Source organism: Capricornis sumatraensis, chromosome 1 (assembly GCF_032405125.1).
Source record: "Capricornis sumatraensis isolate serow.1 chromosome 1, serow.2, whole genome shotgun sequence".
Classification (NCBI taxonomy): Eukaryota; Metazoa; Chordata; class Mammalia; order Artiodactyla; family Bovidae; genus Capricornis; species Capricornis sumatraensis.
Window position 1 is genome coordinate 172,406,782 of NC_091069.1, and position 26,608 is coordinate 172,433,389.

At 36.3% G+C, this 26,608-nt stretch overlaps 1 protein-coding gene across 1 annotated transcript in view; it reads right to left on the reverse strand.

Moving 5' to 3' along the window:
* POLQ (DNA polymerase theta) overlaps positions 1-26,608 on the reverse strand; it is a 108,642-nt gene that overhangs the window by 62,703 nt on the left and 19,331 nt on the right. Inside the window, exons 7-14 of the mRNA XM_068977320.1 lie at positions 26,141-26,288; positions 23,920-24,066; positions 22,105-22,317; positions 12,373-12,515; positions 11,121-11,325; positions 10,686-10,828; positions 1,247-1,440; positions 200-324 (exon numbers count right to left, since the gene is read on the reverse strand). Of these exons, the coding sequence (XP_068833421.1) occupies positions 200-324; positions 1,247-1,440; positions 10,686-10,828; positions 11,121-11,325; positions 12,373-12,515; positions 22,105-22,317; positions 23,920-24,066; positions 26,141-26,288 (1,318 nt within the window). The remainder of the gene's footprint in view (positions 1-199; positions 325-1,246; positions 1,441-10,685; positions 10,829-11,120; positions 11,326-12,372; positions 12,516-22,104; positions 22,318-23,919; positions 24,067-26,140; positions 26,289-26,608) is intronic.

Below are 26,608 nucleotides of genomic sequence, written 5' to 3' on the forward strand. Positions count from 1 at the left end.
CAGTCTTCTATAGCAGGGTCACTGAGCCCAGAGGAGTCACTGTTGTAGGTGTTCTGATGATGACAGAGACTATACAAAATTATGGTTCACATCACTTTTAGAGAAGCCTACAGTAAAATGGAATTTGAAAAAAAGTGATCTTAATTTGACCTCAAACCACAGAGTCCTAAATAAATGTGGGAATGCTTATTTAACTGACCTGCATAGACAGCAGCTGACTGTTGTAATGATTGAATTTGTCCACGATTGCATCCATATTTCTGATTAATTTCCTTTAAGGGAACTTCACTGATTAAATCTAATAGCACAAGACTGGTAAAAAACCTGGAAAGTAAATTACCAAAAGTACAGTGAGAGGTCACTTATGTTTACTATGAAAGCACAATATAGATACTGAGAAACAAGAAAGAACCAAAAAATGTTAAGAAAGAACCAAAAAAGTTAAGAAAGGGTTTACACCACTGAGAAAGAGAGAAGATTCTTAATAGGATATAGTATTAGTGGACAAAGAGCTCAATGTTTGCAAAAGTAAATTCTAACATATGTTGGCACTATAGCAAAAAACTAATATCTGTATAACAAAAAGATTTCTTCCATATTTCAATACTACTAACTAATTTTAAGAAATGAGATTTAGTTCAAGAAAGGTGATGGCACAAATATTTTTTTAAAGAATGCTTGATACACAATTATAGCATCGAATCATGTTTCAACCAAAATTTGGTTATAAAAAACCAAATCAATTGGCTTTTGATGTGAAAGGCAATTGTGCCACAAATCATCCAAATATATTTGGATTTTATATATTTGTATATAATTCTTAATAAATTTACACTTGAGTATGATGTAAATAATATGAAACTGCTGCTTTAAGAAAAGCAATTGTATTGTATTTCAAAAAAGCTAAAGCCTATGTAATTTCTCCACCTGAAATCTTTCAAATGGCTCTTCTCTACTGGTAATGAATCAGAACTTCTAAGTGTAATACAAACCATATCCTCAAATGAAGCCATACTAAGTTGGCAGTTCTGATTCACATCTTTTTTAAGGGAAGAAGTAATTAAATGTTCTACTTTAAAAAGTCTCAATATACAGTGGCTTCTTATAAGCTACAAAGAAACTGAAATATCAATAAATTTAGTAAATACAAGAAGTTGAAAATTTTACTATATTCAGTCAAAACTGGATCTGCTGCATATCCAATACTGTATTAAAAATGGAATAGTCCAGGCTCCCTGATATTTACCTTTTATGAATGGCCATTTGTCGGTGCTGTCTCTCAGTTCTGGCTACTAAATTTCCTTTCACACAGCGAGCCAAGAACCCTTCTTCAACTCCTACTAGCTCTGCCACCCGCTTCATAGAAGCTGGCAACTTCTCCCATAAACAGAAAAATCGATACCAATCAATAGTAGTCCAATCCTCAAACACAGGTGTAACCTAATGGAAAGAAACATCACTCATTACTTAAAATTACTGCATTACAAAAGGGACAAAATTGTGGATGTGAACTTCATATTAAAAACAAAAGCCTCAATATTTGGATTTCTAAATATGATGTCTCATTAATATGGAAACTTCATTTAATCACAAGCAACTCACAGATGAGAAAAATACTAAAAGCAGCCACCCAAAAAAAGGAATAAGAATACAGATATACAAGAATGTTTCTCTTTGTCCTGGAATTAAGTTAGTATAAATTTTTATTTTATTTATTTATTTATTTATTTTTGCTCTGAATTTTTTAAGGTTTATTCAAGTAGTGTTTAAAAATATGGAAGGAAAGAGGAAAGTCAGCATATGTAACATACGCAACTGTTCTTACTAGGATAGTATAAAAAGTGTGAAAGTGAAGTCGCTCAGTCGTGTCCGATTCTTTGCGACCCCATGGACTGTAGCCTACCAGGCTCCTCAGTCTATGGAATTTTCCAGGCAAGAGTACTGGAGTGGGTTGCCATTTCCTTCTCCAGGGGATCTTCCCAACCCAGGGATTGAACCCGGGTCTCCCGCAATGCAAACAGATGCTTTACCATACGAGCCACCAGGGAAGCCCAATAAAAAGTGTAAGAGTATTTATTTGCTTCTTTGTTTTTAATTTCTTTACAGCTGCAGTTATTTTTTATTTCTCTAATGTTGTAGACAACATCTTTTCATTATGATAGTTTTAAAAGTATATAACATATAATTAAATTTATTTCTTCCATTATAAATACCAAGAATAAAATATTATGATGTGATAATTTGTCTTTAATATGATGAAAACTTTGGCATAAAACTGTATACGCTAACCACTTGAGTAAATAATAGGAAAATAACTTCAAAAAATATAGAGAAAAATTAATTAAAGAAGTTTAAATGTTATACACAAAAGTGTTTGCTAAATTCAAAAGAAACCAGTAAAAAGAGAACAAAAGAAGACATGAGACACATAGAAAATAGAGAGACAAAACATGGACAATGTAAATCCAACTACATCAACAGTAACATTAAATATGAATGGGCTAAATAATCTATCAAAGATAGAGACTGACAGACTGGATTAAAAAAAACAACACAGAATCCAACTACATGCTGTCTATAAGAAACACATTACAGATTCAAAAATACAAATAGGTCAAAGGTCACATATGGGTGTGAGAGCTGGACCATAAAGAAGGCTGAGTGCCAAAGAATTGACGCTTTTGAAATCTGGTGCTAGAGAATACTCTTCAGAGTCTCTGGGAGTCAAGGAGATCAAACCAGTCAATCCTAAAGAAAATCAACCCTGAATGTTCATTGGGAGGACTGATGCTAAAGCAGAAGTTCCAATACTTTAACTACCTGATTCCAAGAGTCAACTCATTGTAAAAGTTCCTAACGCTGAGAAAGATTGACGGCAAGAGGAGAAGTGGGTGACAGAGGATGAGATGGCTAGACGGCATCATCGACTCTCTGGACATGAGTTTGAGCAAGCTCCAAGATATGATAAAGGTCAGGGAAGTCTGACATGCTGCAGTCCATGGGGTCGCAGAGTTGGACATGACTGAGAGACTGAACACCACCACCACCCATACAATGAATACTATTCTTCATTAAATAACTTAAGTATTGATACATGATAAAACATGGAAGAATCTTGAAAACATTATGCTAAGTGAAAGAAATCAGCTGTAAAAGATAACATATTATATAATTCTATATACTGAATAGGAACAGAATAGAAAGCCTACAGAAAAACAGAATGCACACTAATGGCTGCTCAGGGGTAGGGGAGAATGAGAAGGTTGAAAGAAAATGCAGAGTGACTTCTAGTAAGTACAGGGTTTCTTTCTGGGGTGACGAAAATGTTATGCAATTAGATGCTAACAATTGCACAACTCTGTGAACATACTAAAAATTATTGATTTGTACACATTAAATGATATACTATGTGAACTGTATTTCAACACAGCTATTTTCAAAAAAACTCAAATTCTCTATGACAAAATTTTCAGAACACTCTTGAAAGCCCCAAAATAGACTCAAAGAAACATCTCTTTTCATGAATAAGACCAATCAAATAAAAAAGAAGGATGTCAATCAGTTTTCCCCCACGTTAATGTATAAATTTAACAATGTCAATGAAAATATCAAGTTAATTCTAAGCATTATACTAAAAGGTACACAAGCAAGAATAGGTATGAACATCAGAAAAGAAGAGTGAAACTAACCCTATTAGATAATACAATAAAAGCTTTTAATTAAAACAAAGGTAATAGTGTACACATTAGTAAAATCGGTCTATTGTCAGGTCAACAAATGAAATAAAAATATACCTAACAACAAATGGAAATTAGAAATATATCTAAATACAAATGCATACTAGAACATAAAAACGGGGGGGAAAAAAGTTAAAGCAGAAGAAAAATTTTCAGTCCTTGTGTATAAATCAAACCTTTTTAATAAATGAAGATGTGACTACAGATAGCCATTATAAAAAAAGATAAAATTGAAGAACCATATATTAGAATAAACTTTAAATGGAACAGAGCTCAAAAGAGAGAGACCAGAATCATATAATTATTTGAAGAAAATGTGACAGTATTTCTTTATAATCCCAGAGCGAGCAAATCATTTCTCACTGATTCTAAGGTTCAAAATTCAACTATATATTTTAAAATGCTATACAAAATACATAATAAAATCAAAAGCTGAGTGGAAAACTAGGAGAAAAGTATTTACACCACAAAGAACTACTCTCTTAGTATATATAAAAGAACTGTTAAAACTTAAGAAGAAGACTAAAAATACAATAGAAAAATGTGTAAAAGACATGGACAATTCATAGAAAATAAAAGCATACTGCTTTAAATATACAGAAAAAAATGTTCAAATTTATCCATAATAAAAATGCAAATTAATAGTATACGCAAAATAGAAAAGCTTAAAAAATATATAGAAGCTTGACAACTTACCTTTTTTTATGAGGTTGTAGAAAAATAACCACCTCATATAGCACTAGTAAAATTGGAAAATATACAAACTCTAGAGAGAGAATTTTGCAAAAACCAAAATTACATGTCTTTACACTTTATTCAGCAATCATACTTCTTGGATTCTTTCCTAAAGATACACCTCCATCAAAACTACAATATTATGCACCAAAGTTATTCACTCCAGCATCATTTGCCATACCAGAATACTGGAAACAATTCAAATATTCATCACAGAAACTGACTGAATAAACAATGGTATATTCACATACACAATGGAGTGATACAGATATAAAAAGTATAAGTCTTAATGAACTGATAAAGAGTGCTTTTCAAGATATACTGTTAAAGGGGAAAAACTGTTAAAGGCAGAAAGTAATGTATATAGCATGCGTGTATGCTCAGTCACTCAGTCGTGTCCAACTCTTTGTGACCACATGGACTGTAACCCACCAGGCTTCTCTGTCCATGTAATTTTCTAGGCAAGAACGCTGGAGTGGGTTGTCATTTTCTACTCCAAGGGATCTTCCCGACCTGGGGATCAAATCCAAGTCTCTTGCTCCTCCCACACTGTCAGGCAGATTCTTTACCACTGTGCCTCCTGGCAAGCCTCTTGCATTAAATCTAATTTTCATGGAAATAAACTGGAAGTCTGACCCTAGAGCTCATAATCATAACCCCTGTACAATAAGTGAGACTTATTTTTAAGGCCATGCCAGAAAACTGGTAATGAGATTCTTCTTAGCCACATTCTCAGGCACAGAACTTTGAACATATGAAGTACACATGTGAAGTAGAAGTACATACGTTCACTAGAAGGGAGGAAAAAAATGGCCCTGTCCAGACATTTCTCCTAGTGCTCGCCCCTATACAGTGTTTTTATTGAAATACATTTCTTGACAAGCCTTAATTCTTACAATAATTTCAGATTTACCCCCTACTCACTTGCCTATCAAAACACATATATTTGCTCCTTCACTCCTCCCAACTTTATTGAGGTAAGTGACAAATGAAATCAAATATATTTATTTAAAGGGTACAATAATATGACTTGATATATGTATTCACAGTGAAATGAGTACCGCAATCACTGTGTGTGTGTATGGTGAGATTCTCTCTGTAAGCAAATACAAGTATACAATATAGTATGACTAGCTATAATCACTATGCTAGCTATAATCACTATGCTGTACATTAAATTCCCAGAACTTATTCATCTTACACAGGCATACCTTGGGGATCCTGTAGGTTCATTCTAAAACATCGCAATAAAGCAATTATCACAATCTAGTGAGCCACACAAGTTTTTTGGTTTCCCAGTGCATATAAAAGTAGTCTCTTAAGTATGCAATAGGATTATGTCTAATAAAATCCAAGCACACACTTTAATTTAAAAGTAATTCTCGGGACTTTCCTCATGGTATAGTGGATGGGAATCCACCTTGCCAATTTAGGGAACAAAGGTTCAATCCCCAGTCGAGGAAGATTCAACATGCCACAGAGCAGTGAAGCCCATGCGTCACAACTACTGAGCTCATGCTGCAACTACTGAAGCCTGCAGGCTCCATGGCCTGTGAGCCACGATTAATGAGCCCCTGTGCTGCAACTACTGGAGCCCGTGTGCCTAGAACCTGTGCTCCACAAGAGAAGCCACTGCAATGAGAAGCCCGTGCACATGACTAGAGAGTAGTCCCCACTCTCCACAACTAAAGAAAGCCCACACACAGCAACACAGAACCAGTGCAACTAAAATAAATAAATTATTGTAAAAAATAATAATAATGCTGGGACTTCCCTGGTGTTCCAGTGGTTAAAACTCTGCATCAATGCATGGGGCCCAGGTTCAATCCCTGGTCAGGAAACTAGATTCCATGTGCCACAGCTAAGACCCAGCAAGGCCAAGTAAATATTTTTCAAAATAATAATGCTGTTAGGGAATTCTCTGGTAGTCCAGTGAAGTGACTTGGATGCCATGCTCTCATTGCTCAAGACTGGCGTTTGGTCCCTGGCTGAAGACAAGCCAACTAAAAGATTGTACCTTTTGACCAACATCTCCCCATATCACCCACACCCCAGCCCCTGGCAAGTACCATTCCACTTTGTTTCTGAGTTCAACTTTTTCATATTCCACATGGGTGAAACTATACAAAGTTTATCTTTCTCTGTCTGGTTATTACATTTAGCACAATGCCCACCAGGTTAACCCATGTCACAAATGGAAAGGTTTCCTCTTTTTTTTTTTTTTTTTTTGAATTTTTAACAGTGGAAGAAGTTTTCTTTATTTGTCTAAACAAACTTCAGTGAAGTGGGAGAATCATGACAACATTTACTCACAATCAAATGAATTTTTAACAGTTGAAGAAATTAAAGTTACAGGTTAAAGGTTAATGTTAAAAGTCCAAGGAAAGAGTGATGCAATGCAGGAACAATTCTGAACGAATGCAGTAAGAAGGGAGAAAAAAGCAAACAAGTAGCCACCATCACCACTTATTGAGGCTTAAAACAGTTCCAGTATACGATTATGCAGTTTGCTCTACCCAAAACTAATGTAGAGGCTGAAGCCACATTCCCCAGCATGGGGCTCTTTTTGCTTATAAGGAGACCTGTTCTGGAGGTTATTGTGCTCAGTCGTGGCTGACTCTTTGCAACCCCATAGACTGCAGCCCACCAGGACCCTCTGTCCTCAGAATTTTTCAGGCTAGAATACTGGAGTGGATTGCTAGGGGAAACTGTCAGACTTTATTTTTTGGGGCTCCAAAATCACTGCAGATGGTGATTCCAGCCATGAAATTAAAAGGCGCTTACTCCTTGGAAGGAAGGTTATGACCAACCTAGATAGCATATTCAAAAGCAGAGACGTTACTTTGCCCTCTTTTTTTTAATAGATAAATGATGTTCCATTGTATATACATCTTTAACTTTCTATTTTAAGCTGATAACTTTGATTCTATATAAAAACTGTATTTTTACTTCTCCATCCCCTCTCATTTAATGTAGTTAATATTATAATTTACATTTTATGTATTCATTAGCAAATTATAATTATTTATTTTCAATGTTTGTCTTTAACTTTTGTATAAATGATTTGCATATCACCATTATATTCTGAATTCTGAATCTGATTATAAATTTACCTTTACCAGTGAGTTTTATACATTCATGTTTTATGTTGTTAAACAGCATCCTTTCATTTCAGCTTGAAGAACTTCCTTTAGCATTTCTTATAAATGCATGTCCGGGATGATGGATTTCTTCAGCTTTTGTCTGTCTGAGAAAATCTTTATCTTACCTTCGTTTTGGAAAGACAGCATGCTAGGTATAGTATTCTTGGTTGGCAGTTTTCTTCTTTTAATATTTTGATACATCATACCAATTTCTGTGCAAAGTTTCTGCTGAGAAATCTGATGGCCTTATGAGGTTTGCTTGTACTTGACAACAGTCTTTTTTCCTGTTGCTTTCAAAATTCTCATCTTTGACTTTTGACAGTTTGATGTATCGAGATGAAGTCCTTTTGGGGTTGTACCTGTTTGAGGTCCTCTTAGCTTCATGTCTCTATCTATCCCCATATCTGGGATATTTTTAGCCATTATTTCTTTAAATAGACTGTCATTTTCTCTCCTTCCTCCATCTTGGACTTCAATAATATATATGATGGTGTCCCGTAAGTCTTGTGGGGTTTTTCACTCTCTACTTTCTAGCCAACCCCCCCAACACCCCTTCCTCTGGATGTGTAATTTCAAATGACCTATCTGAATTCACTGATTCTTTCTTCTGCTTTATCAAGTCTGCTTTTGAAGCTCTCTATTGAATTTTACAGATCACTCATAGTATTCTTTAGCTCTGGGATTTCTGGGTTTGGGAGGCTTAGTGGGGTGGGGGCTTTTGTAAAACAGTTTCTATTTCTTTGTTAAACTTCTCATTCTGTTCATGTATTGACTTCTTAATTTCGTTCAGTTGTCTATTTGTGTTTTCTTTAAAGAAGTTAACTGAATTTCATTAAAAGAATTATTCTGAATTCTTGGTCAGTCAGTTCATAGATCTCTTTTAGGTTTGGTTACTGAAGTTTTTATTAATTTATTAATTTATTTGGTGATGGTGGTGGTGTCATGTTTCCCTTATTCTTCATTATTCTTGCATGCTGGTGTTGGTATCTGCACATTTGAGGAAGTGGTCACTTTTTCCAATCTTCATGTTTGCTTTGCCAGAGAAAAGATTTTCACTATTCAGGCTAGTCTGGTTAAAGAACCAGCTGGTAGAATTCATAAGGGAACAGGCAGGGCCTCTGGTTGCGGGGGGTGGGGGTGGGTGGGGTGGGGTCACTGGTTCAGCTCTGTAGTCAAACAGGACTACTACCTGAGCTGCCTGGTCAGGTGAAACTGCTAGCCCGGTTACATGGATAGGCATGACCCATGACTGTGCTCACACAGTCAGGCAGGTTGGCTGAGCTCTGAGGTTGGGTAGGGCTGCTCCTTGGGTTCTCTGGTCAAGCAGGAACAAACTGTACTCCTTGGTTAGTTGGTGCCATTAGCTGGATTCCTTGTTCAGGTATAGGCAGAGATTGTGCTCCACAGGTGGGTGGGCCCAAAGGATGAACTCTGTATTCATGCAGGATTCCAGGCTATATTCCAGAGTCAGGCTCCCTGGTCAGGCAAGGCTGCAGGCAAGCTCTGCAGCTGGCAGGGCTACTGGCTTGGCTCCCTCTCTTTTCTTCTTTTAATTAAAGTTTTTATTATAACTTTTTATTAAGAGCTCATAAATCACATTCTTAATCTGACTCTGTTACTACATTTTCCCTGTATGAATTCCCTCAAGATAGTTTTTCATTCTTATGAAAAAAGAATAAAATTTTTTATTCTTATAAAAAATTTGTAAGTATATACATTGAGAATTATGCACACGCTAGGAATGCCAGCGGGGCAGAACTGCTCACCTTGCTTCCCAATCAAATGGGGACATCACTCTGATGCCACAGAGAATGGAATCATTTGACGGTCTTTCTGATTAAGAGAGAGATGCAGTATCACTGCCATGATCCAAATACCGGTCACTGTGAGCCCCATCTGTCTCTTTGTTCCTAACTGACTGTTGGTGGTCTATCTAACCTTGCCAATTCCCCTAGGTTTCTCTGTGAGGTGAGACAGAAGCGACCTTCCCAAGGAATGTTCCAGAATGCTGAGGAAACTGGATGCCAACCTTGACTCTCTTTTCCCCACTAGAGAAACCACGGATTCTCCAGTGAGGCACTGTGCTTGCTGGAAGGAGGGGCAACACAGCCAAAGTGAAACCACTGCTCTTACCATTCTAATGTGGCTTCTCTCAGTTTTTGCACTCTAAGAGAGTGTTTTAACCTCACCACCAGGTTCTAGGATTTTTAGAAAGTGTTCTTGATTGTGAATAGTTGCTAATTCATATCTTTGATGAGGACTAGAGTCAGAGATCTCTTTTATAACCATCTTGCCTACATCACTCCCCACATCTACTCTTAATTGCAAAATTAAGTATTTCCAGTCAGGTTCTTGCCAGAGAATATGACCTCAAACTATATTTTATCCAATTATTATAAAAAAATCTTCATTTTAAGAAATAATATTTATAAAAGATTATCTAATTTAAACAAGCTTTTAAAATTCCTCATCGCATTTATTATAAATACTTTATAAAAAAATATAAGTCCCATAGTCTGATTTTTAGGACTACATTTCTCTTAGGCAATAAAATGCAATACTTCTTTTTTGTTTTTTATCTTATTAATATTAAGACTAACCAGCTTCACTCTTTGCTACAGTTGCTAGATAGCCCAGAATCAATGTTGGGTACAACAATTGTACATGACTTACTGGTATTCTTGTTTATGTACCAATCTTTGCTTGAGTTTTACATTATGATCTTATCCTTAATTTCCAGATATCTCATTGCCCCTTGCTGTGTTCTTACAAACTGTATAATGCATGTTTTTAATAAATCATCTCAAATCCTTTTGAAAGAAAGCTAGAAAAAACAGACAAGTAGGCAAGCAGATTTAAAAGGTCACTAGAACATTTAGCTTATTACTTTTCATCTTACTTTGTCTTACTTACTACAATTCGTCTTACTTCATCTCTATTCCCACCAGTACTATCCTAGTCAAGGAAAGCAGACAATATATTCCCTTAGGGTATTTTTGATGTTCAGGATTCTTTATAGGTATTTCCTCCTCATTTTCACAAAGATAATAATGAAGAAAATAGAACTTACCAAATAAACAATATGCAGATCATTCTCTAAAACAAAGCCCTTCATTGCTCTTTGTAGGTCAGCAAAAATATCTAAAGTATCAACTGGAGAAAGTGAAGAAGAAAGAGTTGCCAAACCAAGGTGTGTTGGATGATATACATTTCCTGGTTTGGGAATGGGGGTGGGGAAAAAAAGGATCAAATGTTAAAAATAAAACAAAATATTGACTTTTAGCATTCTGTAATTAATCTTTCAGGCTCTGATCAATTTTACAAACAGAATCCAATGCATGGATATTTATCAGCAGGCTCCATGCTACTTGTCTGATGTTGCTGAACACAGCACTGATTCACTTAAAATGAGTTGATAAGTCAATTTTCTTTTACTAAAACAGTCTTAGATACTCTAAATCACTAAAGATAAAAAAGGAAGTTGCAATTCAGAAGTCATATTTACCTTCTGTTCCATCACTAGCTTCAGTCATCTGGATGAATTCATTTTCTAGTAGCCACATTACACAGGCCTCAATTGCTCCAAGTTGAACTGAATCTTTATTTTTCTGAATTCCCTGCTTCCCTTCTTTCATACTTGCAGCCAAAAATGTGCAAGAAGCATAAGTCTGTATATCTTGTGATGTACTTGCCACTCCACCAACTATTATCTGAGAAAAGAAGTTTGAAATCTTCTGTAACTTTTTAATAAGACACAGGCCCTCATAAAATAAATTATTTTTTCTCTTAAAATGTTATCAGCATCTTAACGCAGAGACTCTTTATTAACTCTTCCGTCATAATTCATTACAAAAATAGATAACACCTATTGACAACATGGAAAGTTTTCCTTAAAAGTAGATCCAGGGACTTCCTTGGTGGTCCAGTGGTTAAGAATCCACCTTGCAATGCAAGGAACATGGGTTCGATCCATGGTCAGGGAACTAGATCCCACATGCTGTGAAGCAACTAAGCCCACACTAGACAGTCAGTGTGCCTCAACAAAAGATCCCATGTGCTGCTATTAAGACCAAAAGCAAACATATCAAATATATATATTTTTTTTTCTGAAGTAGATCCAACGTGTTCTCACAAAGGAAATTAGGTGAATCATTATCTATCTAAAATGCAGGAACTAACAACACAATTAAATAATATACATATACATATATATACATATATATATAAATAGGTGGCGCTAGTGGTGAAGAATCTGCTTGTCAATGCAGGAGACGCAAGAGTCACAGGTTTGATCCCTAGGTCGGGAAGATCCCCTGAAGAAGGAAATGGCAACCCACTTCAGTACTCTTGCCTGGAAAATTTCATTGAGAGGAGCCTGGCGGGCTACAGTCCAGGGGGTCACAAAGAATCAGACACAACTGAGCAACTAAGCACACACACATTATCTGTATGGAGGAACTAAGGTTCATTGTTTTCATCTTTTTTAAAAAATTCAGAAAATAATAAAGAACACCTAAAAAATAAACAGAACCATCTGTCATTTGGGTTTCAATCTGCTATTCTGAACCACATTTATATGGTACTAGCTGTATTAATCTCCAGGAAATAACTGTATAGAATAAAACAGTTTCAGACTTGGGAAGGTTATAAATAATCTCATAAAGAAACAGAAAGCTAAGATTTTTAACACACTAAAGCTCTACCATTGTACTATATGAACAAAAAAGTGAATGGTAATTTAGTGAACTCCCTCTTACCTCCAGAATAGCTCTTATCATGCTTGAGGTTACTTCTTCTCCTTCTTGTCTTTGCAAACAGCTACAAACAGGTTTCAGAGATCCCTGAAGTAGAGTTATGCCTTGTGATTTCTCAGAGCTTTTACAAACTAAGATACTCTCACCTATAACAGAAAAAAAAACCATTCGCAAAATCCCAACACATCTCCATAAGATATCTGCTAAAGAGACTTTAAATTGTCTTACTTGTTTAAAAAGAGACAACAGATGACAGTGGCTGTTATAGAATTACCACAAATGTTTTTATTTTCTGAATTTTGGATTGAAGGGGATTACAATATGCTATACCAAAATATGCCACTTTAGCATAAAGATTATTTTGACCTGAAGGCAACTGAGAAGCAGCAAACACAGAGCTCTCTGCCCTCTCCCTATTTCTTAGAAGCAGGATATAAACATTTCTGTGAATGTGTTCCCCTTCCTGCCTCTCATACCAGGAGAAAAATTCTTATCACTGGAGACAAAAATTCAGCACTGACATAGGTGTGCACAGATCTTGCTATATAAAGCTTAACTTGCATTAATTTCCAGCACATACCTACCCTTCCACAATGTACCACGCCCTAGAAGCCCAAACTTCTTTTCTTTTGTTGAATCCCACTTCCACCTTCAACACCACCTCATCCCTCTAGGTTATCCCAGAGCACCAGGTTTGAACTCCTTGCGTCATACAGCAAATTCCCGCAGGCTATGTATTTTACATATGGTGATGTATATGTCTCATCGCTACTCTCTCAAATCATCCCACCCTCTCCTTCCCCTACTGTGTCCACAAGTCTGTTCTCTATGTCTGCATTTCTATTGCTGCCCTGCAAACAGGTTCATCAATTTAGACCAAAATCTAGACCATTTTTCTAGATTCCATATATACATATTAATATACAACATTTTTTCTGTGACTTAACTTCAACTGGTATTGAAGGTTCAATCTGCATTGAAGGCTCTAGGTTCATTCACCTCATTAGAACTGACTCAAACGCATTCCTTTTACGGCTGAGTAATATTTCATTGTATACAAGTACCACAACTTCTTTATCCATTCATCTCTTGATAGACATCTAGGTTGCTTACATGTCCTTGCTATTATAAATAGTGCTGCAATGAGCACTGGGGTACACGTCTTTTTTAATTATGACCAACCCCCTTTCCTTTGTCTTGTCACTTCTCTACAATTTATCACTCTCTGTTAAAAGGATACATAAACCCCCAGCATCTAAGTGCTTCTTTGGTTTTTATTTCAATTAAGGATAACATGTATGTAAAAAATTAAACACTGACTCAAATGTGTATGGCTTTTTTTCCTGTTACTCTGTAATTCGTGAGTTTAATTTGCAAGCACAAGGCATAGAACCTAAGAGGGTAAAAGTTTTTTTTTCCTTCCATACAGTACTAACTATCATCATTGAATAATTAAGTATGTAATAGTAACAGATATTCTGAAAACTACAAAGGAAAATGTATGTACAAATTATTACTAGTTATGAAACTACATACCATCTCCTGTGTCCCTGTCCTTTGAAATAAAAAGCTTTTGCTTTAGTCTTCCCAGGTGCTGCTAGTGGTAAAGAATCTGCCTGCCAATGCAGGAGACACAAGAGACACAGGTTCAATCCCTGGGTCAGAAGATCCCCTGGAGAAGGGAATGGCACCCCCCTATAGTATTCTTGCCTGGAAAATTCCATGGATAAAGGAGCCTGGCAGGCTAGAGTCCATGGGGCCACAAAGAGGTGGACACAGCTGAGTACGTAGGTCTTCAGTCTCTCAGGCCTCCCATGAGTCTCAAAAGGCTGGCTGAAGAGTTAACGATTAATAAACGTGAAGACATAGAAACAAAGAATAACTGTTGGACTGGAAAACTGCTAACAATTTAGAGTATAAACCAGCTACAAAGCAGAGTCACTGGACTCTCAGTTCCTTGAAAGGTATAGATAAAAGGTCTGACACATATTCCTAAGCTGTTTTATAAGAAGCAGACTCCCAGATAAAAACTGCTGACTACAAGTAAATAGACCCCAACCAGATGAACCCAGAAAATTGGTGATGCTTGCAACTTCACCTTGATGCTAACCAGTCTGAAAACTGTGCACAAGCTGCTAATTCACCCTGAAGCCTCTTTCCTCACACTGACTTTAAAAAGCCCTTTGCCTAGACTGGCCAAATGGATACAAAAACAAGACCCCTCTATATGCTGCTTACAAGAGACCCACCTCAAAACAAGGGACACATACAGACTGAAAGTGAAGGGCTGGAAAAAGATATACCATGCAAATAGAGACCAAAAGAAAGCAGGAGTGGCAATACTCATATCCGATAAAATAGACTTTAAAACAAAGGCTGTGAAAAGAGACAAGACCACTACATAATGATCAAAGGATCAATCCAAGAAGAAGATATAACAATTATAAATATATATGCACCCAATATAGGAGCACCGCAATATGTAAGACAAATGCTAACAAGTATGAAAGGGGAAATCAACAATAACACAATAATAGTGGGAGACTTTATTACCCCACTCACACCTATGGACAGATCAACTAAACAGAAAGTCAACAAAGAAACGCAAACTTTAAATGATACACTAGACCAGTTAGACCTAATTGATATCTATAGGACATTTCACCCCAAAACAATGAATTTCACCTTTTTCTCAAGTGCTCATGGAACATTCTCCAGGATAGATCACATCCTGGGCCATAAATCTAAACGTGATAAATTCAAAAAAATCGAAATCATTCCAAGCATCTTTTCTGACCATAATGCATTAAGATTAGATCTCAATTACAGGAGAAAAACTATTAAAAATTCCAACATATGAAGGTTGAACAACACACTTCTGAATAACCAAAAAATCACAGAAGAAATCAAAATATGCATAGAAACTAATGAAAATGAAAACACAACAACCCAAAACCTGTGGGACACTATAAAAGCAGTGCCAAGAGGAAAGTTCATAGCAATACAGGCATACCTCAAGAAACAAGACAAAAGTCAAATAAATAACCTAACTCTACACCTAAAGCAACTAGAAAAGGAAGAATTGGAGAACCCCAGAGTTAGTAGAAGGAAAGAAATCTTAAAAATTAGGGCAGAAATAAATGCAAAAGAAACAAAAGAGACCATAGCACAAATCAACAAAGCCAAGAGCTGGTTCTTTGAAAGGATAAATAAAATTGACAAACCATTAGCCAGACTCATCAAGAAGCAAAGAAGGAAAAATCAAATCAATAAAATTAGAAATGAAAATGGAGAGACCACAACAGACAACATAGAAATACAAAGGATCATAAGAGACTACTATCAGCAATTATATGCCAATAAAATGGACAACTGGAAGAAATGGACAAATTCTTAGAAAAGTACAATTTTCCAAAACTGAACCAGGAAGAAATAGAAAATCTTAACAGACCCATCACAAGCACAGAAATTGAAACTGTAATCAGAAATCTTCCAGCAAACAAAAGCCCAGGTCCAGACGGCTTCACAGCTGAATTCTACCAAAAATTTCGAGAAGAGCTAACACCTATCCTACTCAAACTCTTCCAGAAAATTGCAGAGGAAGGTAAACTTCCAAACTCATTCTATGAGGCCACCATCACCCTAATACCAAAACCTGACAAAGATGCCACAAAAAAAGAAAACTACAGGCCAATATCACTGATGAACATAGATGCAAAAATCCTTAACAAAAGTCTAGCAATCAGAATCCAACCACACATTAAAAAGATCATACACCATGACCAAGTGGGCTTTATCCCAGGGATGCAAGGATTCTTCAATATCCGCAAATCAATCAATGTAATTCACCACATTAACAAATTGAAAAATAAAAGCCATATGATTATCTCAATAGATGCAGAGAAGGCCTTTGACAAAATTCAACATCCATTTATGATAAAAACTCTCCAGAAAGCAGGAATAGAAGGAACATACCTCAACATGATAAAAGCTATATATGACAAACCCACAGCAAACATTATCCTCAATGGTGAAAACTTGAAAGCATTTCCCCTAAAGTCAGGAAAAAGACAAGGGTGCCCACTTTCACCGCTACTATTCAACATAGTTCTGGAAGTTTTGGCCACAGCAATCAGAGCAGAAAAAGAAATAAAAGGAATCCAAATTGGAAAGGAAGAAGTAAAACTTTCACTGTTTGCAGATGACATGATCCTCTACATGGAAAACCCTAAAGACTCCACCAGAAAATTACTAGAGCTCATCAACGAATATAGTAAAGTTGCAGGATATAAAATCAACACACAGAAATCCCTTGCATTCCTATACACTAATAATGAGAAAGTAGAAAAAGAAATTAAGGAAACAATTCCATTCACCATTGCAATGAAAAGAATAAAATACTTAGGAATACATCTACCTAAAGAAACTAAAGACCTATATATAGAAAATTATAAAACACTGATGAAAGAAATCAAAGAGGGCACTAATAGATGGAGAAATATACCATGTTCATGGATCAGAAGAATCAATATAGTGAAAATGAGTATACTACCCAAAGCAATTTACAAATTCAATGCAATCCCTATCAAGCTACCAGCCATATTTTTCACAGAACTAGAACAAAGAATTTCAAGATTTGTATGGAAATACAAAAAACCTCGAAGAGCCAAAGCAATCTTGAGAAAGAAGAATGGAACTGGAGGAATCAACTTGCCTGACTTCAGGCTCTACTACAAAGCCACAGTCATCAAGACAGTATGGTACTGGCACAAAGACAGACACATAGATCAATGGAACAAAATAGAAAGCTCAGAGATAAATCCACACACATATGGACACCTTATCTTTGACAAAGGAGGCAAGAATATACAATGGAGTAAAGACGATCTCTTTAACAAGTAGTGCTGGGAAAACTGGTCCACCACTTGTAAAAGAATGAAACTAGAACACTTTCTAACACCGCACACAAAAATAAACTCAAAATGGATTAAAGATCTAAATGTAAGACCAGAAACTATAAAACTCCTAGAGGAGAATATAGGCAAAACACTCTCAGACATAAATCACAGCAGGATCCTCTATGATCCACCTCCCAGAATACTGGAAATAAAAGCAAAAATAAACTAATGGGATCTAATTAAAATTAAAAGCTTCTGCACAACAAAGGAAAATATAAGCAAGGTGAAAAGACAGCCTTCTGAATGGGAGAAAATAATAGCAAATGAAGCAACTGACTAACAACTAATCTCAAAAATATACAAGCAACTTATGCAGCTCAATTCCAGAAAAATAAACGACCCAATCAAAAAATGGGCCAAAGAACTAAATAGACATTTCTCCAAAGAAGACGTACAGATGGCTAACAAACACATGAAAAGATGCTCAACATCACTCATTATTAGAGAAATGCAAATCAAAACCACAATGAGGTACCACTTCACACCAGTCAGAATGTCTGTGATCCAAAAATCTGCAAGCAATAAATGCTGGAGAGGGTGTGGAGAAAAGGGAACCCTCCTACACTGTTGGTGGGAATGCAAACTAGTACAGCCACTTTGGAGAACAGTGTGGAGAGTCCTTTAAAAATTGCAAATAGAACTACCTTATGACCCAGCAATCCCACTGCTGGGCATACACACCGAGGAAACCAGAATTGAAAGAGACACATGTACCCCAATGTTCATCGCAGCACTGTTTATAATAGCCAGGACATGGAAACAACCTAGATGTCCATCAGCAGATGAATGGATAAGAAAGCTTTGGTACATGTACACAATGGAGTATTACTCAGCCATTAAAAAGAATACATTTGAATCAGTTCTGATGAGATGGATGAAACTGGAGCCGATTATACAGAGTGAAGTAAGCCAGAAAGAAAAACACCAATACAATATACTAACACATATATATGGAATTTAGAAAGATGGCAATGACGACCTTGTATGCAAGACAGCAAAAAAGACACAGATGTGTATAACGGACTTTTGGACTCTGAGGGAGAGGGAGAGGGTGGGATGATTCAGGAGAATGGCACTGTAACATGTATACTATCATATAAGAATCGAATCGCCAATCTATGTCTGACGCAGGATACAGCATGCTTGGGGCTGGTACATGGTGATGACCCAGAGAGATGTTATGGGGAGGGAGGTGGGAGGGGGGTTCATGTTTGGGAATGCATATACACCCGTGCTGAATTCATGTCAATGTATGGCAAAACCTATACAGTATTGTAAAATAAAGTAAAAATTAAAAAAAAAAAAAAAAGAACTCTTTAGATGAGAAAAACTAAAAAAAAAAAAAAAAAAAGCCCTTTGCCTGCACCAAGATACTAAGATCGTTTTTAAAGACACTAGTTCACATTCTTCTCCTTCACAGTTAGCTGGTTTCAAATAAGGTCACTTTCCTTGACTCACACCCTTTCACTTGACTTATTGGCCTATCGTGCAGTGAGTAGCCAAACCTAAGCTCCATTAACAGTTATACATGATGATAATACAAAATCAAAAATACTACTGGATACCTAAAAATCACAATATAAAACTAATTTAAATGCTTTAGGCTACTGAGACAGTCAAATGAACAAAAATATATCGAAGCACTTATTAATTAAAAACATATTCAAATATACAATTTATAAAAACATAAACACAATAACAATTAAGACTAGAAAAAACCCTTTTTTTCCCAAATGAATTCAATAGTAGAGGAAAAGAAGCAGTAAATAAGATGTTCAAGAGGTAAAATGAAGGCCACTTGCATTACAGAACAATAAAAATAAACTTAGATTGTGGTAGACTATTCTAACCATCTAGGCAGAGAGAAAATATAGATGATGCTTTCCCAACACTGATTGCCAAACTGAGAATCAAGAAGGAAAAATGTAAGAACTATAAACTTGATAACCATCGGTTATTTATCCCAAATATAATTACAAAAAACATTCAGTTCAGTTCAGTTCAGTTCAGTCGCTCAGTCGTGTCCGACTCTTTGCAACCCCATGAATCGAAGCATGCCAGGCCTCCCTGTCCATCACCAACTCCCGCAGTTCACTCAGACTCATGTCCATCGAGTCAGTGCTGCCACCCAGCCATTTCATCCTCTGTCATCCCCTTCTCCTCCTGCCCCCAATCCCTCCCAGCATCACAGTCTTTTCCAATGAGTCAATTCTTCGCATGAGGTGGCCAAAGTACTGGAGTTTCAGCTTTAGCATCATTCCTTCCAAAGAAATCCCAGGGTTGATCTCCTTCAGAATGGACTGGTTGGATCTCCTTGCAGTCCAAGGGACTCCCCAGAGTCTTCTCCAACATCACAGTTCAAAAGCATCAATTCTTCGGCACTCAGCTTTCTTCACAGCCCAACTCTCACATCCATACATGACTACCGGAAAAACCACAGCCTTGACTAGACGGACCTTTGTTGGCAAAGTAATGTCTCTGCTTTTGAATATGCTATCTAGGTAGGTCATAACTTTTCTTCCAAGGAGTAAGCATCTTTTAATTTCATGGCTGCAGTTACCATCTGCAGTGATTTGGGAGCCCAAAAAAATAAAGTCTGACACTGTTTCCACTGTTTCCCCATCTATTTCCCATGAAGTGATGGGACCAGATGCCATGATCTTCGTTTTCTGAATGTTGAGCTTTAAACCAACTTTTTCACTCTCCTTTCACTTTCATCAAGAGGCTCTTTAGTTCTTCTTCGCTTTCTGCCATTAAGGTGGTGTCATATGCATATTTGAGGTTATTGCTATTTATCCTAACAATCTTGATTCCAGCTTGTGCTTCATTCAGCCCAGTGGTTCTCATGATGTACTCTGTAAATAAGTGAAATAAGCAGGGTGACAAAATACAGCCTTGATGTATTCCTTCCCCGATTTGGATCCAGTCTGTGGTTCCACATCCAGTTCTAACTGTTTTTTCTTGACCTGCATACAGATATCTCAGGAGGCAGGTCAGGTGGTCTGGTATTCCCACCTCTTTAAGAACTTTACACAGTTTATTGTGATCCACACAGTCAAAGGCTTTGGCATATAAAGCAGATGTTTTTCTGGAACTCTCTTGCTTTTTCAATGATCCAGCGGATGTTGGCAATTTGATCTCTGGTTCCTCTGCCTTTTCTAAATCCATCTTGAACATCTGGAAGCTCACGGTTCACATACTGTTCAAGCCTGGCTTGAAGAATTTTGAGCATTAATTTGTTAGCATGTGAGATGAGTGCAATCGTGTGGTAGTTTGAGCATTCTTTGGCATTGCCTTTCTTTGGGCTTGGAATGAAAATGGACCTTTTCCAGTCCTATGGCCACCGCTGAGTTTTCCAAATTTGCTGGCACATTGAGTGCAGCACTTTCACAGCATCATCTTTTAGGATTTGAAATAGTCCAACTGGAATTCCATCACCTCCACTAGCTTTGTTCATAGTGATGCTCCTAAAGCCAACTTTTCTTTGCATTCTAGGATGTCTGGCTCTAGGTGAGTGATCACACCATCATGATTATCTGGGTCATGAAGATCTTTTTTGGATAGTTCTGTGTACTCTTGCCACCTCTTCTTAAACTCTTCTGTTTCTGTTAGGTCCATACATTTCTGTCCTTTATTGTGCCCATCTTTGCACGGGAAGTGTTCCCTTGCTATCTCTAACTTCCTTGAAGAGATTTCTAGTCTTTCCAATTCTATTGTTTTCCTCTGTTTTTTTGCACGGATCGCTAAGGAAGGCTTTCTTTTCTCTCCTTGCTATTCTCCGGAACTCTTCATTCAAATGGGTTTATCTTTCCTTTTCTCCTTTGCCTTTCACTTCTCTTCTTTTCTCAGCTATTTGTAAGGCCTCCTCAAATAACCATTTTGCCTTTTTGTACTTCTCTTTCTTGGGGATGGTCCTGATCACTGCCTCCTGTACAATGTCACAAACCTCCATCCATAGCTCTTCAGGCACTCTATCAGATCTAATCCTTTGAATCTATTTGTTACTTCCACTGTATAACGTAAGGGATTTGATTTAGGTCAAATGTGCATATTCTGTAGCTAAAGTAAGAGACAGAAGCAGGATAAACTTCTCTGATGACAATATTAATAGAAATCAATGAGTTACAAGGCTTTTTTAATCAACAAACTTTGATTAAAAGACCAATTGCCCTCAGGGATTTTAGACAGATGAATCATTTGCTACTAGGACTGAGACTGATAGTTCACCCTAATAGCCATTCTCTCATTCTTCTTTTGGGCTTCCCTAGTGGCTCACTACTTGCTGATAAAAAAAACTGAAAATGTGTTTTCAGAGTAGTACCAATTTAGAAAGAGAAAGAGGGTACATGAAGTTCCTATTTCAAAAGTGTGAGAGAGTACTTCCCAGTTCTCAGAATCCCTAGTTAAACTCTAATACCAGACACCTAAAAAGAATTAATAACCAAAAAAAAATCAATCCCTTCATTAGCACAAAATAGCAGATGGTACTGGAAATTAAAGGTCATCTTCCAGCTAATGTGATGCCATCTGATAAACATAATACTGAATCATTTCACTGTACGTAACACAAAACCTTCTAACGAAGATTTTTTTACATTACTAGAAAAACCAATAGTTGATGATATGAAGATTTTAAGTTATACTCTATATCCAAAAGGATGACCTGTAGTTTTGGATAACAAGAAATATAACATGATGAGAAATAGGTTGCTATTCAATTTCAAGTAGACTGACACTATCCTTCAGCAACACTATCATAAAATTCAAACTCACTTACCTACTGTGTCTACGCCTTTCCTGCCAGCACGACCAACCATCTGCTTATAAGTAAGAATATCTAGAAGTCTACCACTGAAAATAGGAGTGCGAATGATTACACGACGTGCAGGTAAATTCACACCAGATGACAGAGTAGAAGTTGCTGCCAAGACTCGAATCTGACCTTGACGGAAGGCTCCTTCAATGATATCTCTCTCCTCAAAAGTAAGACCTAAAAAAAAGAAATTATAATCACATATATTTATAAACATATGAGGAAAACAGTACACTTGATCACTTACAAATTGATCTGAGAATCTAATACAACCTTGTAAAGATTTTTTTAAGCTACTGTTATGACTGTAAACAAAGAAGTAATCACAGTCTGCCAATCCTAGTACAGTTCTATCTCCTAGACCAGGGGCTGTCAAATTTATCTGTAAACATTTTAGATTTTTGCAGGATAGATGATCTCTGTTGCAACTACTCAACTCTGCCACTGTCACATGGAACAGCCGTAAAACAAATGGGTAAGACTGTATTCTAATAAAACTTTATCTACAAAAACAGCTGGATTTGACTAGCAGACTAGTTTGCTGAAACCTGCTCTAGAAAAGAACACCCTGAAGGTACACACATGCTTTACTCAAGACAGTATCTGATGGTGTATCCAACACAGTGGTCCAACACATTTATTTATGGCACATAAATAAATATCTGAAGGACAAATACATGAGTAAATGAAAAACAGAATATACACTTATCTTGCTTATTTTTTATTTTCGTTTTTTTAAAAAGTCAAGAGAATTGGGGTTCTTAGTTTGTAAATTCGGAGAAGGCAATGGCAACCCACTCCAGTACTCTTGCCTGGAAAATCACATGAATGAAGGCGCCTGGTAGGCTGTAGTCCATGGGGTCGCTAAGAGTCGGGCACGACTGAGCAACTTCACTTTCACTTTTCACTTTCATGCAATGAAGAAGGAAATGGCAACCCACTCCAGTGTTCTTGCCTGGAGAATCCCAGGGATGGCGGAGCCTGATGGGCTGCTGTCTATGGGGTCTTACAGAGTCGGACACAACTGAAGCGACTTAGCAGCAGCAGCAGTTTGTAAATTCAGTGGTGGGTCCACCAATATTCACTTTATTAGCATGCATTATAGTTTATATACAATGAAAATATTTTTATGTGTTTGTATGTAGATATATATTTTTTTATTTTTATATAGCATGATTAAAATTTTTAAGTAAACTAAAAAGGTTAAGTTCCTAATCGTAGAAACTATATATTCTTAATCATATCCTTAGCAGATATCAACATGGACAGATCACTCCCTAAAAGAAGTTATTTAACTCACTGACTGTCATGATCCTTGCAATTTTGACATCTAGGTATGAGGTTTTAAACATTTGTAACTATTTCAAAATATAATATGACAAATTCTAAAATTAATTCGATTTTGATGTATTTGTAAGAATATTACAAATACCCCTAGATATAAAAGGAAATATTCAGAGTGGCATAAAATTAGGATAGCAAGTACCACTTCAACCTAAGTTCTAAGGAAACAAAGTATAGAAATATAATCACTTTAGAATTCACATCCCCAGTAGTACCAAAAAAGTTTGTATCTAGTACTTATATACCATACAGATAAGTAAATAATCCTGCAAGTGTTTTATTCCTGTTTAATCTTAATCCACAATGTTTTAAAAGGAAATTTAAGAGTATTATGTGTGATTAATGAGAAATCAAATGCAAATCAAACATAAAAATAAAGAAAATTTAAGTATTTTTGGAGGAGGCTTCATAATAACATATTAAATATATGGATACCTGCATGATGAAATGCTACTCCCCATGGCACAGTTTTTTGTAATACAGAGTCCAATCCTGAAGGTGAACGTTTTAACTGATCCATCACTTCTATGAGGCCCTTTTGTTCCAGCATCACTGGTGGAAATTCAGATGATCTTACCAATCCTGTCACAAAAAAACTGTCAACACTGTTCACCTCCCCTTGGACCTCTTTTACTGCTATCTGCCTGAGTCATGACAGAAGGCAATGGTTCTGAAACTACTTATTAATCACCTGGATATATTTTAAAAATATTGATGTCTGGCTCTCTCCCCTAGATTCCATGATGTGACGCAACCTGGACATAAATCTCCCTAGGCAATTCTAATGTGCACCAAAGTTTAGGAAACACTGTTGGGTTCAGATCAAGCCCACAGGAGGAGATCAAAAGAACCAGATGAAAGGAGAAAATTACAAATACCATCACTCAGAGCCTAAAATAAATCCTTTCTCAATGTGTGCCCCCACCAAACCAGCAGTGTCAGAATCACATAGGAGCTTAGTTCTGTGTGACAATTCTTCAAGCCTTTTTGGCACCAATGTGGTACTTAATCATACATTACCCTCTGTTTTTTGCCTCTATGTTTAACTTTCCCAGAAGATTTTTAGATGAAAGAACTATATTTTCTTCAAAAATAACTTAGACTTTGGATTTCTGAACTAGTAAACTTTCTCATAGAATATATCTTATATTTTATATATTTTTAAATCTTTTTGGTAAACTTCTCCTAAAATTCTGAGGACCACAGATGGTTGCCAATTCTTTACTTCTCTAAAAACAATTTACATTTTTTAAAAATTATCTGTTCCTTATTTAAAAAGAAAAGTAATTTTAACATAAAAAAATTAGTATGGATAATTTCAAAATTTAAACGTCATCTTTATGAAAAATGTGCTACCTTGTCTTTACTTTTCTGGTGAAAAGTTCATCACAGCCTGGACTCCAGTTCAAGTCCTAGGATTTGGAAACCACTGCTATAAATCATGAGAAGCTCATGCAAAGAAAATATAAATAATGTTTCTGGTCATTAAGGAATGTAAGTTATCATAGTTGCCACAAAAAAATATAAGCTGGCATAGTAAGAAAGCATTGATTAAGAGAGAACTAAAAGAGATGTTATAATATTGGACCAAAGTCTACTACTAAAACTACATGCAAAGTTTACTAATTGAAGCTAGGCTTGAGATATCCATTACCTATCCTCAAGATGCCACCAACATAACAAAGTCATAAAACATCCTAAAGTTCTGTAGCCAGAACTGTCCCTGTCTTCCCTGCACTTATCTTTGATCCCAAGGGCCCACAATCTAGTGTGGTGAGGGAACACTACTCACCCCAGAGTGAGTAAAAATATACACTAATGGTTATAGCAATACACATAGATCAATACTCAGCAATAAAAAAGAAATGAGTTGATAAAAGTAACGATCTGGATGAATCGTAAAATATCATGCTGAGTGAAAGAAGCCAGACACAAAAGACACATACACATAATATGACTTCATTTACTATATGAAATTCTTAGAAAAGGCACAATTAATCTAGAGTGACAGAAAATATATGACTGGTTGCCTGAAGCTGGGGATAGAGGGAGGAGATAGAAAGCAAAAAAGAACATTTTGGAGTGACAGAAATGTTCTATGTGTTGATCACAGTGAGGAGTTCAACAGGTGAACACATTTGTTAAAATTCATTAAGTTCCACTTCAAGTGGGTGCATTTTATTCTAGACAAATTATACCTTAATAAAGTTGATTTTAAACTACATGTGTATAGTGTGTGTATGTATGCATGACTCTCTGCAGAGTAAGAGCTTAGAAATATAAAAAAGATATGACCACTTTCCCCAGACAAAAATGTGTGTACGTGAAGTCTCTTATACAATTTAGGGGGCTTTGAAGTCAACTTCTCAAAGCCCATGGATCCTAAATGAAGAACATTAGTATATACCTCTATAAATCCAATATACTGAAATTCTGAAGATTAGTTAGTCTGAATGTGTATACATATTATCTATAAGGAGGATAAGGAGATGATTAGTCACAAAAACATACTTTTACAAAGAATCCATCCAGGTGGTGGCAATGATGAGAAGAACCATGCTTTGCTAATATAATTATTAACATTAATTTCAAGCAAATGTCCTAAGAATGGAGGCTTTCCTTTCATCACTTCCTTTCCTTTCCATCACTAACTTACCCTCAGCTTGATGGTGCAGACTGTAAAACTCACAGGCAATGATATCTGCCAGCTTCTCACACCATTTCTTCGATGGACAGAAAAGTAATACTGAATGGTTATCACGAATGGTCTCATAACATAAACTAACCACGTGATCCTCATCTCCCTAAAAAAGAAAGAGAAGTAGCCATTCCAGTGATACTTTCAAAACATTTTCACATCAGTTTAAAGTCATTCATTTTGCTTCAATGGCAAGGTTTTTCTACTCAAAAGCATGATAAAAATCAGTTACAAATTCAGTAATAAGACAAAGAAAATACAAAAAAGAGAAGAGAAAATAAACCTCTTTATGATGCAAGGTGAGTAGGGAATCTTTTATATTCATTCAACTAATATTTACTGACCTCCAACCCAAAGGTAACAGGGATATAACGGTGAGTAAAAGATAGCCAAGGTACTATCTTTAAGGAGTTTGGGTCTCAGTGG